This window comes from Euprymna scolopes, chromosome 38 (genome assembly GCF_053919585.1).
Source record: "Euprymna scolopes isolate OS-2025 chromosome 38, ASM5391958v1, whole genome shotgun sequence".
Lineage (NCBI taxonomy): Eukaryota > Metazoa > Mollusca > Cephalopoda > Sepiida > Sepiolidae > Euprymna > Euprymna scolopes.
Genome location: NC_136519.1, coordinates 55660608 through 55672925, shown reverse-complemented (window position 1 = coordinate 55672925; position 12318 = coordinate 55660608). Strand labels below are relative to the sequence as shown.

Here is a 12318-nt window from a genome sequence, read left to right as displayed (position 1 = left end):
TCTCCCCCTGTTCCTTTTCTCCCCCTGTTCCTTTTCTTCTCATGCTCCATTTCTCCCCCTGCTCCTTTTCTCCCCCTGTTCCTTTTCTTCCCCTGTTCCCTTTCTCCCCTGCTCCTTTTCTCCACCTGCTCCTTTTCTTCTCAAGCTCCTTTTCTCCCCCTACTCCTTTTCTTCTCATGCTCCTTTTCTCCCCCTGTTCCTTTTCTTCTCATGCTCCTTTTCTCCCCCTGTTCCTTTTCTTCTCATGCTCCTTTTCTCCCCTGCTCCTTTTCTCCCCCTGTTCCTTTTCTCCCCCTGTTCCTTTTCTTCTCATGCCCCTTTTCTCCCCCTGTTCCTTTTCTTCTCATGCTCCTTTTTTCCCCTGCTCCTTTTCTCCCCTGCTCCTTTTCTCCCCCTGTTCCTTTTCTCCCCTGCTCCTTTTCTCCCCCTGCTCCTTTTCTCCCCCTACTCCTTTTCTTCTCATGCTCCTTTTCTCCCCTGCTCCTTTTCTCCCCCTACTCCTTTTCTTCTCATGCCCCTTTTCTCCCCCTGCTCCTTTTCTTCTCATGCTCCTTTTCTCCCCCTACTCCTTTTCTTCTCATGCTCCTTTTGTCCCCTGCTCCTTTTCTCACCCTGTTCCTTTTCTCCCCCTGTTCCTTTTCTTCTCATGCTCCTTTTCTCCCCCTGTTCCTTTTCTTCTCATGCTCCTTTTCTCCCCCTGTTCCTTTTCTTCTCATGCTCCTTTTCTCCCCTGCTCCTTTTCTCCCCCTGTTCCTTTTCTCCCCCTGTTCCTTTTCTTCTCATGCCCCTTTTCTCCCCCTGTTCCTTTTCTTCTCATGCTCCTTTTCTCCCCTGCTCCTTTTCTCCCCCTGTTCCTTTTCTCCCCTGCTTCTTTTCTCCCCCTGCTCCTTTTCTTCTCATGCTCCTTTTCTCCCCCTACTCCTTTTCTTCTCATGCCCCTTTTCTCCCCCTGCTCCTTTTCTTCTCATACTCCTTTTCTTCTCATGCTCCTTTTCTCCCCTGCTCCTTTTCTCCCCCTGCTCCTTTTCTCCCCCTGTTCCTTTTCTCCCCCTGTTCCTTTTCTTCTCATGCTCCTTTTCTCCCCTGCTCCTTTTCTCCCCCTGTTCCTTTTCTCCCCCTGTTCCTTTTCTCCCCTGCTCCTTTTCTCCCCCTGCTTCTTTTCTCCCCCTGCTCCTTTTCTTCTCATGCTCCTTTTCTCCCCCTACTCCTTTTCTTCTCATGCTCCTTTTCTCCCCCTGTTCCTTTTCTTCTCATGCCCCTTTTCTCCCCCTGTTCCTTTTCTTCTCATGCCCCTTTTCTCCCCCTGTTCCTTTTCTTCTCATGCTCCTTTTCTCCCCCTGTTCCTTTTCTTCTCATGCTCCTTTTCTCCCCCTGCTCCTTTTCTCCCCCTGCTCCTTTTCTCCCCCTGTTCCTTTTCTCCCCCTGTTCCTTTTCTCCCCTGCTTCTTTTCTCCCCCTGCTCCTTTTCTTCTCATGCTCCTTTTCTCCCCCTACTCCTTTTCTTCTCATGCCCCTTTTCTCCCCCTGCTCCTTTTCTTCTCATACTCCTTTTCTTCTCATGCTCCTTTTCTCCCCCTGCTCCTTTTCTCCCCCTGCTCCTTTTCTCCCCCTGTTCCTTTTCTCCCCCTGTTCCTTTTCTTCTCATGCTCCTTTTCTCCCCCTGCTCCTTTTCTCCCCTGCTCCTTTTATCCCCCTGTTCCTTTTCTCCCCCTGTTCCTTTTCTTCTCATGCTCCTTTTCTCCCCCTGCTCCTTTTCTTCCCCTGCTCCTTTTCTCCCCCTGTTCCTTTTCTTCTCATGCTCCTTTTCTCCCCTGCTCCTTTTCTCCCCTGCTCCTTTTCTCCCCCTGTTCCTTTTCTCCCCCTGTTCCTTTTCTTCTCATGCTCCTTTTCTGCCCCTGCTCCTTTTCTCCCCCTGCTCCTTTTCTCCCCCTGTTCCTTTTCTCCCCCTGTTCCTTTTCTTCTCATGCTCCTTTTCTCCCCCTGCTCCTTTTCTCCCCTGCTCCTTTTCTCCCCCTGTTCCTTTTCTCCCCCTGTTCCTTTTCTTCTCATGCTCCTTTTCTCCCCCTGCTCCTTTTCTTCCCCTGCTCCTTTTCTCCCCCTGTTCCTTTTCTTCTCATGCTCCTTTTCTTCTCATGCCCCTTTTCTCCCCCTGTTCCTTTTCTTCTCATGCTCCTTTTCTCCCCCTGTTCCTTTTCTTCTCATGCTCCTTTTCTCCCCCTGTTCCTTTTCTTCTCATGCTCCTTTTCTCCCCTGCTCCTTTTCTCCCCTGCTCCTTTTCTCCCCCTGTTCCTTTTCTCCCCCTGTTCCTTTTCTTCTCATGCTCCTTTTCTCCCCCTGCTCCTTTTCTCCCCCTGTTCCTTTTCTCCCCCTGTTCCTTTTCTTCTCATGCTCCTTTTCTCCCCTGCTCCTTTTCTCCCCTGCTCCTTTTCTCCCCCTGTTCCTTTTCTTCTCATGCTCCTTTTCTCCCCCTGTTCCTTTTCTCCCCCTGTTCCTTTTCTCCCCCTGTTCCTTTTCTTCTCATGCTCCTTTTCTCCCCCTGCTCCTTTTCTCCCCTGCTCCTTTTCTCCCCCTGTTCCTTTTCTCCCCCTGTTCCTTTTCTGCCCCTGCTCCTTTTCTCCCCCTGCTCCTTTTCTCCCCCTGCTCCTTTTCTCCCCCTGTTCCTTTTCTCCCCCTGTTCCTTTTCTCCCCCTGTTCCTTTTCTTCTCATGCTCCTTTTCTCCCCCTGCTCCTTTTCTCCCCTGCTCCTTTTCTCCCCCTGTTCCTTTTCTTCTCATGCTCCTTTTCTCCCCCTGCTCCTTTTCTTCCCCTGCTCCTTTTCTCCCCCTGTTCCTTTTCTTCTCATGCTCCTTTTCTTCTCATGCTCCTTTTCTCCCCCTGTTCCTTTTCTTCTCATGCTCCTTTTCTCCCCCTGTTCCTTTTCTTCTCATGCTCCTTTTCTCCCCCTGTTCCTTTTCTTCTCATGCTCCTTTTCTTCTCATGCCCCTTTTCTCCCCCTGTTCCTTTTCTTCTCATGCTCCTTTTCTCCCCCTGTTCCTTTTCTTCTCATGCTCCTTTTCTCCCCTGCTCCTTTTCTCCCCCTGCTCCTTTTCTCCCCCTGTTCCTTTTCTCCCCCTGCTCCTTTTCTCCCCCTGTTCCTTTTCTCCCCCTGTTCCTTTTCTTCTCATGCTCCTTTTCTCCCCCTGTTCCTTTTCTTCTCATGCTCCTTTTCTCCCCCTGTTCCTTTTCTTCTCATGCTCCTTTTCTCCCCTGCTCCTTTTCTCCCCTGCTCCTTTTCTCCCCCTGCTCCTTTTCTCCCCCTGTTCCTTTTCTCCCCCTGTTCCTTTTCTTCTCATGCTCCTTTTCTCCCCCTGCTCCTTTTCTCCCCCTGTTCCTTTTCTCCCCCTGTTCCTTTTCTCCCCCTGTTCCTTTTCTTCTCATGCTCCTTTTCTCCCCTGCTCCTTTTCTCCCCTGCTCCTTTTCTCCCCTGCTCCTTTTCTCCCCCTGTTCCTTTTCTTCTCATGCTCCTTTTCTCCCCCTGCTCCTTTTCTTCCCCTGCTCCTTTTCTCCCCCTGTTCCTTTTCTCCCCCTGTTCCTTTTCTCCCCCTGCTCCTTTTCTTCCCCTGTTCCTTTTCTCCCCCTGCTCCTTTTCTCCCCCTGTTCCTTTTCTCCCCCTGTTCCTTTTCTCCCCCTGCTCCTTTTCTCCCCCTGTTCCTTTTCTCCCCCTGCTCCTTTTCTTCCCCTGTTCCTTTTCTCCCCTGCTCCTTTTCTCCCCCTGTTCCTTTTCTCCCCCTGCTCCTTTTCTCCCCCTGCTCCTTTTCTTCCCCTGCTCCTTTTCTTCCCCTGCTCCTTTTCTCCCCCTGTTCCTTTTCTTCTCATGCTCCTTTTCTCCCCCTGCTCCTTTTCTCCCCCTGCTCCTTTTCTCCCCCTGTTCCTTTTCTTCCCCTGTTCCTTTTCTCCCCCTGTTCCTTTTCTTCTCATGCTCCTTTTCTCCCCCTGCTCCTTTTCTCCCCTGCTCCTTTTCTCCCCCTGCTTCTTTTCTCCCCTGCTCCTTTTCTCCCCCTGTTCCTTTTCTTCTCATGCTCCTTTTCTTCTCATGCCCCTTTTCTCCCCCTGTTCCTTTTCTTCTCATGCTCCTTTTCTCCCCCTGTTCCTTTTCTTCTCATGCTCCTTTTCTCCCCCTGCTCCTTTTCTCCCCCTGCTCCTTTTCTCCCCCTGTTCCTTTTCTCCCCCTGTTCCTTTTCTTCTCATGCTCCTTTTCTCCCCCTGTTCCTTTTCTTCTCATGCTCCTTTTCTCCCCTGCTCCTTTTCTTCCCCTGCTCCTTTTCTCCCCCTGTTCCTTTTCTCCCCCTGTTCCTTTTCTTCTCATGCTCCTTTTCTCCCCCTGCTCCTTTTCTCCCCCTGTTCCTTTTCTCCCCCTGTTCCTTTTCTCCCCCTGTTCCTTTTCTTCTCATGCTCCTTTTCTCCCCTGCTCCTTTTCTCCCCTGCTCCTTTTCTCCCCCTGTTCCTTTTCTCCCCCTGTTCCTTTTCTTCTCATGCTCCTTTTCTCCCCCTGCTCCTTTTCTTCCCCTGCTCCTTTTCTCCCCCTGCTCCTTTTCTCCCCCTGTTCCTTTTCTCCCCCTGCTCCTTTTCTCCCCCTGCTCCTTTTCTTCCCCTGTTCCTTTTCTCCCCCTGCTCCTTTTCTCCCCCTGTTCCTTTTCTCCCCCTGTTCCTTTTCTCCCCCTGTTCCTTTTCTTCTCATGCTCCTTTTCTCCCCTGCTCCTTTTCTCCCCTGCTCCTTTTCTCCCCCTGTTCCTTTTCTTCTCATGCTCCTTTTCTCCCCCTGTTCCTTTTCTCCCCCTGTTCCTTTTCTCCCCCTGTTCCTTTTCTTCTCATGCTCCTTTTCTCCCCCTGCTCCTTTTCTCCCCTGCTCCTTTTCTCCCCCTGTTCCTTTTCTTCTCATGCTCCTTTTCTACCCCTGCTCCTTTTCTTCCCCTGCTCCTTTTCTCCCCCTGTTCCTTTTCTTCTCATGCTCCTTTTCTCCCCTGCTCCTTTTCTCCCCTGCTCCTTTTCTCCCCCTGTTCCTTTTCTCCCCCTGTTCCTTTTCTGCCCCTGCTCCTTTTCTCCCCCTGCTCCTTTTCTCCCCCTGCTCCTTTTCTCCCCCTGTTCCTTTTCTCCCCCTGTTCCTTTTCTCCCCCTGTTCCTTTTCTTCTCATGCTCCTTTTCTCCCCCTGCTCCTTTTCTACCCTGCTCCTTTTCTCCCCCTGTTCCTTTTCTTCTCATGCTCCTTTTCTCCCCCTGCTCCTTTTCTTCCCCTGCTCCTTTTCTCCCCCTGTTCCTTTTCTTCTCATGCTCCTTTTCTTCTCATGCTCCTTTTCTCCCCCTGTTCCTTTTCTTCTCATGCTCCTTTTCTCCCCCTGTTCCTTTTCTTCTCATGCTCCTTTTCTCCCCCTGTTCCTTTTCTTCTCATGCTCCTTTTCTTCTCATGCCCCTTTTCTCCCCCTGTTACTTTTCTTCTCATGCTCCTTTTCTCCCCCTGTTCCTTTTCTTCTCATGCTCCTTTTCTCCCCTGCTCCTTTTCTCCCCCTGCTCCTTTTCTCCCCCTGTTCCTTTTCTCCCCCTGTTCCTTTTCTCCCCCTGTTCCTTTTCTCCCCCTGTTCCTTTTCTTCTCATGCTCCTTTTCTCCCCCTGTTCCTTTTCTTCTCATGCTCCTTTTCTCCCCCTGTTCCTTTTCTTCTCATGCTCCTTTTCTCCCCTGCTCCTTTTCTCCCCCTGTTCCTTTTCTCCCCCTGTTCCTTTTCTTCTCATGCTCCTTTTCTCCCCCTGCTCCTTTTCTCCCCCTGCTCCTTTTCTCCCCCTGTTCCTTTTCTCCCCCTGTTCCTTTTCTCCCCCTGTTCCTTTTCTTCTCATGCTCCTTTTCTCCCCTGCTCCTTTTCTCCCCTGCTCCTTTTCTCCCCTGCTCCTTTTCTCCCCCTGTTCCTTTTCTTCTCATGCTCCTTTTCTCCCCCTGCTCCTTTTCTTCCCCTGCTCCTTTTCTCCCCCTGTTCCTTTTCTCCCCCTGTTCCTTTTCTCCCCCTGCTCCTTTTCTTCCCCTGTTCCTTTTCTCCCCCTGCTCCTTTTCTCCCCCTGTTCCTTTTCTCCCCCTGTTCCTTTTCTCCCCCTGCTCCTTTTCTCCCCCTGTTCCTTTTCTCCCCCTGCTCCTTTTCTTCCCCTGTTCCTTTTCTCCCCTGCTCCTTTTCTCCCCCTGTTCCTTTTCTCCCCCTGCTCCTTTTCTCCCCCTGCTCCTTTTCTTCCCCTGCTCCTTTTCTCCCCCTGTTCCTTTTCTTCTCATGCTCCTTTTCTCCCCCTGCTCCTTTTCTCCCCCTACTCCTTTTCTCCCCCTGCTCCTTTTCTCCCCCTGTTCCTTTTCTTCCCCTGTTCCTTTTCTTCCCCTGTTCCTTTTCTCCCCCTGTTCCTTTTCTTCTCATGCTCCTTTTCTCCCCCTGCTCCTTTTCTCCCCTGCTCCTTTTCTCCCCCTGCTTCTTTTCTCCCCTGCTCCTTTTCTCCCCCTGTTCCTTTTCTTCTCATGCTCCTTTTCTTTCTCATGCCCCTTTTCTCCCCCTGTTCCTTTTCTTCTCATGCTCCTTTTCTCCCCCTGTTCCTTTTCTTCTCATGCTCCTTTTCTCCCCTGCTCCTTTTCTCCCCCTGCTCCTTTTCTCCCCCTGTTCCTTTTCTCCCCCTGTTCCTTTTATTCTCATGCTCCTTTTCTCCCCCTGTTCCTTTTCTTCTCATGCTCCTTTTCTCCCCTGCTCCTTTTCTTCCCCTGCTCCTTTTCTCCCCCTGTTCCTTTTCTCCCCCTGTTCCTTTTCTTCTCATGCTCCTTTTCTCCCCCTGCTCCTTTTCTCCCCCTGTTCCTTTTCTCCCCCTGTTCCTTTTCTCCCTCTGTTCCTTTTCTTCTCATGCTCCTTTTCTCCCCTGCTCCTTTTCTCCCCTGCTCCTTTTCTCCCCCTGTTCCTTTTCTCCCCCTGTTCCTTTTCTTCTCATGCTCCTTTTCTCCCCCTGCTCCTTTTCTTCCCCTGCTCCTTTTCTCCCCCTGCTCCTTTTCTCCCCCTGTTCCTTTTCTCCCCCTGCTCCTTTTCTTCCCCTGCTCCTTTTCTTCCCCTGTTCCTTTTCTCCCCCTGCTCCTTTTCTCCCCCTGTTCCTTTTCTCCCCCTGTTCCTTTTCTCCCCCTGCTCCTTTTCTCCCCCTGTTCCTTTTCTCCCCCTGTTCCTTTTCTCCCCCTGCTCCTTTTCTTCCCCTGTTCCTTTTCTCCCCTGCTCCTTTTCTCCCCCTGCTCCTTTTCTCCCCCTGCTCCTTTTCTTCCCCTGCTCCTTTTCTCCCCCTGTTCCTTTTCTTCTCATGCTCCTTTTCTCCCCCTGCTCCTTTTCTCCCCCTACTCCTTTTCTCCCCCTGCTCCTTTTCTCCCCCTGTTCCTTTTCTTCCCCTGTTCCTTTTCTCCCCCTGTTCCTTTTCTTCTCATGCTCCTTTTCTCCCCCTGCTCCTTTTCTCCCCTGCTCCTTTTCTCCCCCTGCTTCTTTTCTCCCCTGCTCCTTTTCTCCCCCTGTTCCTTTTCTCCCCCTGTTCCTTTTCTTCTCATGCTCCTTTTCTCCCCCTGCTCCTTTTCTTCCCCTGCTCCTTTTCTCCCCCTGTTCCTTTTCTTCTCATGCTCCTTTTCTTCTCATGCTCCTTTTCTCCCCCTGTTCCTTTTCTTCTCATGCTCCTTTTCTCCCCCTGCTCCTTTTCTCCCCTGCTCCTTTTCTCCCCCTGCTTCTTTTCTCCCCTGCTCCTTTTCTCCCCCTGTTCCTTTTCTCCCCCTGTTCCTTTTCTCCCCCTGTTCCTTTTCTTCTCATGCTCCTTTTCTCCCCCTGCTCCTTTTCTTCCCCTGCTCCTTTTCTCCCCCTGTTCCTTTTCTTCTCATGCTCCTTTTCTCCCCCTGTTCCTTTTCTTCTCATGCTCCTTTTCTCCCCCTGTTCCTTTTCTTCTCATGCTCCTTTTCTTCTCATGCTCCTTTTCTCCCCCTGTTCCTTTTCTCCTCCTGCTCCTTTTCTCCCCCTGCTCCTTTTCTCCCCCTGTTCCTTTTCTTCTCATGCTCCTTTTCTTCTCATGCTCCTTTTCTCCTTATGCTCCTTTTCTCCCCCTGCTTTTTTTCTTCTCCCGCTCCTTCTTCTTTTCTTTTCCCGCTTTTTCCCCTTGGTTTCCCCTATAAAATATTTTCAAGAAGTTATCTGCAGCAAGAATTTTTATTCTTTTGTGCACTCAAAACAAAACTTCCATGAAGAAAGTTTCTTCCAAAGAACTTCTCATCTCTGGAATACAATACCACAGAGCTGCTTCACAATTGACTACAACATAGTAATTATCAAGCCCAGTGTTAATTAATTCTTGCTGGGCCATTTATAATTTCATGTTTTTATTTGCTAATTATTTTATTTTTTTCTTGCATGTATAATAGGCAGCTCTACGACAGCAATTGGCTGAGAAAGCCAAATCTGGCGAGTTGTACTCCCTGAATGGTTCTGCCAACGAGTCTTCGTCTGCATCCTCTGCTGCCACAGCCACTGCCGCCCAGAAACAACCTGTGAAAAGACGCAGATGGGACCAAGCTGCGGAAGAAAGCAGCACCCCAGCCAAGAAATCTGTGAGTTCCAGTTGGGATGCAGCGGAAGCGACAGCCCATACCCCATCAAGCACTCGTTGGGATGAGACTCCAGGACGGTCCAAAGGAGGAGAAACTCCTGGTGCCACCCCAGGTGCAAGTACTCGTGCTTGGGAGGCTACTCCTGGTCATGCGACACCTGGAGCTACTACGCCTGGTAGAGGAGATACACCAGGTCACCAAGCCACCTCAAGTGCACGCAGGAATCGATGGGATGAAACACCAAAGACAGAAAGAGGTAAGAAAAAAGTTTATTTCTATCTACACGCACATATATTTATGACTATCATTATTATGTACACACCGATACCTGTAAGATCATTGAAGTTAGATGATGTATTAGCCTGACTGGTATTAAATGTGCAACCATTTGCAGAAGACCTGGTACTTTTGTGATATGTTACTCCTTCACCTTAACCCCTCTTTCCGAACTGTTAGGAAGTGATTAGAAGAGAAGAGAAAAAACATGTCGGAAGACGGTAAAAACTATAACAATGGGAAGAAATATTTCATTAGCAGGACAAAAGCATAGGAAGTGAGGCTGGAGGAGGGTTCTTTTGAATTTTTTAGGCAGGAAGACGCCTCCTGGTGATCAGTTTTTGAATATATTTGGGAGTGTCTGAGAAGGCAAATCATTTCCGCTTATCTGTCACTCTGAGACAAAGACAAGATTTTTAGAGTTCTGATCTCCACGTTCATAACTTTAGGAATTTCCGAGTTAACGGAGTAGATCAGGATAGACCCAAAATGGGCTGACTTCAGCCGACTGTTGGCATCGACAGATGTTAACATTCGGATGATCGTTTTTGTTTTTGATAGCTACAAAATGCGTCAGAATCTGCATTGTCTCTTGTTATATATTTTTATACTTGTAAACCAGTGTTTGGCCACTCATCGCCAAGACGACATGGCCAGAATAGAAGATGAAAGAGAAGAAAACTACAGGAGACAACAGTGTTGGGGTTACGATTGTCAAAAAGGGCTGTATGGTTTTACACTATGTAAATAAAACTTTAAATTAACCTACAAATCAATTGTATTTATTAATATTTTACATTTTTTATTGAATTTAAAGTTACTAAATTAAGATCTGCCCATTCAGTTGATGCATTTAACAATGAAAATACTTTTACAAACGTGATACTGATGAAAATCTCTATTATTATATAAAAAGAACTTTGTGTGAGCTGATTGTTTTGAAATTTCATATGAAGGTACTTGATATGTCTGAGAGTGTTTTTACGTAGGTTTTGTATCAGAATGCATCTGATAAGAATTGATAATTGAAAAACTCTGGTTAAAGAAGTCTGATTTTTCAAATTGCTGTGAATTGTAAAATACCCCAAATTTTGTTTTAAAAACTTAAATTTTGTCTGGAGAAGGCCTTGAAAAACTTTGAAAAATCCTTGATTATGTACATTGAAAATATTTACAAACCCTGATACAATATAATTTGCAAGTGGATGAGGTTAAGGGGGTATTCAGTGTTTTTTCAACCCAGTAAAGATTGAAAAGCACGTATATAAACAATTTTCATCTCTACTAGTTCCATTTTCATGTAATTGGTAAAATTTCGATTTTAAGTCATCTTTGAGCTATCCTCATTATTGGTCTTTTCTAGTCTTACTAGAAACATGTACTCCATTATTTCCTCAAATCCTATGTTCTCACTAATGTGTTGTACTCTCTTAATTGTCCCCCTCATTTTTTTCTTTCTTGCAGAAACTCCCGGTCATGGAAGTGGCTGGGCTGAAACTCCTCGCACTGACAGAGGAGGGGACCTAATACAAGACACACCAACCCCTGGTGCCAGTAAACGGCGGTCAAGATGGGATGAAACTCCTGCTGCAGCCACACCTGGAGGAATGACACCAAGCAGCATGACCCCTAACATGACCCCAGGAGGAACCACTCCTGGTGGAATGACTCCCACTGGCATGACCCCGACTGGTATGACTCCTAGTGGTGGTATGACACCAAATATGACCCCAGGTGGTATGACACCTGGCGGCACAACGCCTACTGGACAGAAAGCTATGGCAATGGCTACCCCAACCCCAGGCCACCTTATGTCAATGACCCCAGAACAATTACAAGCCTACACATGGCAACGAGAACTTGATGAACGAAACAGGCCACTTTCTGATGATGAATTAGATGCCATGTTCCCCGTTGGCTACAAGGTAGACATTTTTTCCTTTTATAACAGGAAATAATATTTAAAATTTTTAAATAAATCATTTTTAAAGAATTTCTTTTTGTTTTTAATCTAATAAAATGTGTTTGTATTCAGTAAATCCAAAATTGTGTAATTTCACCTCGGATAATAAATTGCATGATTTAAGCTTTTTTGACTTGGGAGGCACCACTTATCAAGGCTCGAAGGCCACTCGACGATAAGGAATGATGAATGTAAGTTGGTAGTGTGGTAATCGTCAATGGTGTATCGTCTCTTGCTTTCTATTCTCTAACAAATAAAATACATTTGTAATAATTCTCTATATTAAATAAAATGATACTTGTGCAGTATGATGGTATTTCAAATAAATGCATTTTAAGTAAAACATTGCATATTTATATGTCATGTTGAAATCAATAAAAATTCCAAAAATTACGAAACACGATTGAGTAGAAAAATAGATAAAAATAAAATTAATCATATTAAGTTTTATTATTTTTGTTAATGTTGAAAACTTCTTAAAATCCAAGGGAAGTAACTGCTGTCAATGATTTTGATAAAATAATTGTACCTATTTACAATGCCTCCCCACGAGACAGAGTTAGACACCAGGGTCGTTTTTTAACATGGAGAAAAGGTACAAAAATAAAAATTGTCTCAGTCGTGAAGGATTTCTCCTCCACTGAAAGAGAACGAGAAATGGAAGTGCCGCATCTGAAGAACAGATACTAAAATAATTGTAATCCACCATTTCAAAATAGAAAATGTTGGCCCACTAATATGTATATTGTTTTTGTTTTTTTGTAAAATAGTTCTAGCAGATATCTTCTACTCAGTCATTTTTGGAATTTTTACTAATTTCAACATGGCATGTAAGTATTTAATAGTGTTGGTATCCTCAAGTGACCTTTGGGTCTTGATAACTGGTGACTCCCAAGTAAAAAAAAAAAAAATCTAAACTGTATTTTTTAATTCTTTTATACTGCGCAAGCACCAAAAATTCTGTAAATTGAAAAAAAAATTCTATTCTTTATATTGAAAAGATTAGTAGTAATAACTCCCTCCTCCCCTAACTAATATTTTCTTGTTCCTCCAAATCAAAATTAATATCCTCTGTATCCAAAAATAAAGTTAACATTATATTATTTTTTTTTCTCTTTACATGAACATTTTTTATTATTATTTTTATTTTTGAATATTTTCCCTAATTAATATTCTCTATTTCTTCCCCATAAATTAATATTCTTTATACCTTCCTTTCAAAAAAGTAATATTTTCTTTATTACCCTCCCACCACATTCATATACTCCTCCATCCCCTGAAAATAACAAATATTTTCTATATTGAAAAAAAAATTAAATAAAATGTGTAATTTTCCTCCTAAAATTATGGAAATAAAAGATAATGCTGTTAATGTTAGCCTGTTTGTGTTCTACAAGATGAATTTTTTTTTTACAAATGAATGAAATCATAAAATGAATTTAGTTGTTAACCTTATGCTTTTTTTTTTT

General features: G+C 45.9%; 1 protein-coding gene across 2 annotated transcripts in view; it reads left to right on the top strand.

The window, feature by feature from the left end:
• LOC145263153 (splicing factor 3B subunit 1-like) overlaps positions 1-12318 on the top strand; it is a 144317-nt gene that overhangs the window by 64805 nt on the left and 67194 nt on the right. For both annotated transcript variants that reach the window (XM_080120150.1, XM_080120151.1), the window contains 2 exons: positions 8425-8866; positions 10351-10811. In XM_080120150.1, the coding sequence (XP_079976276.1) occupies positions 8425-8866; positions 10351-10811 (903 nt within the window). The remainder of the gene's footprint in view (positions 1-8424; positions 8867-10350; positions 10812-12318) is intronic.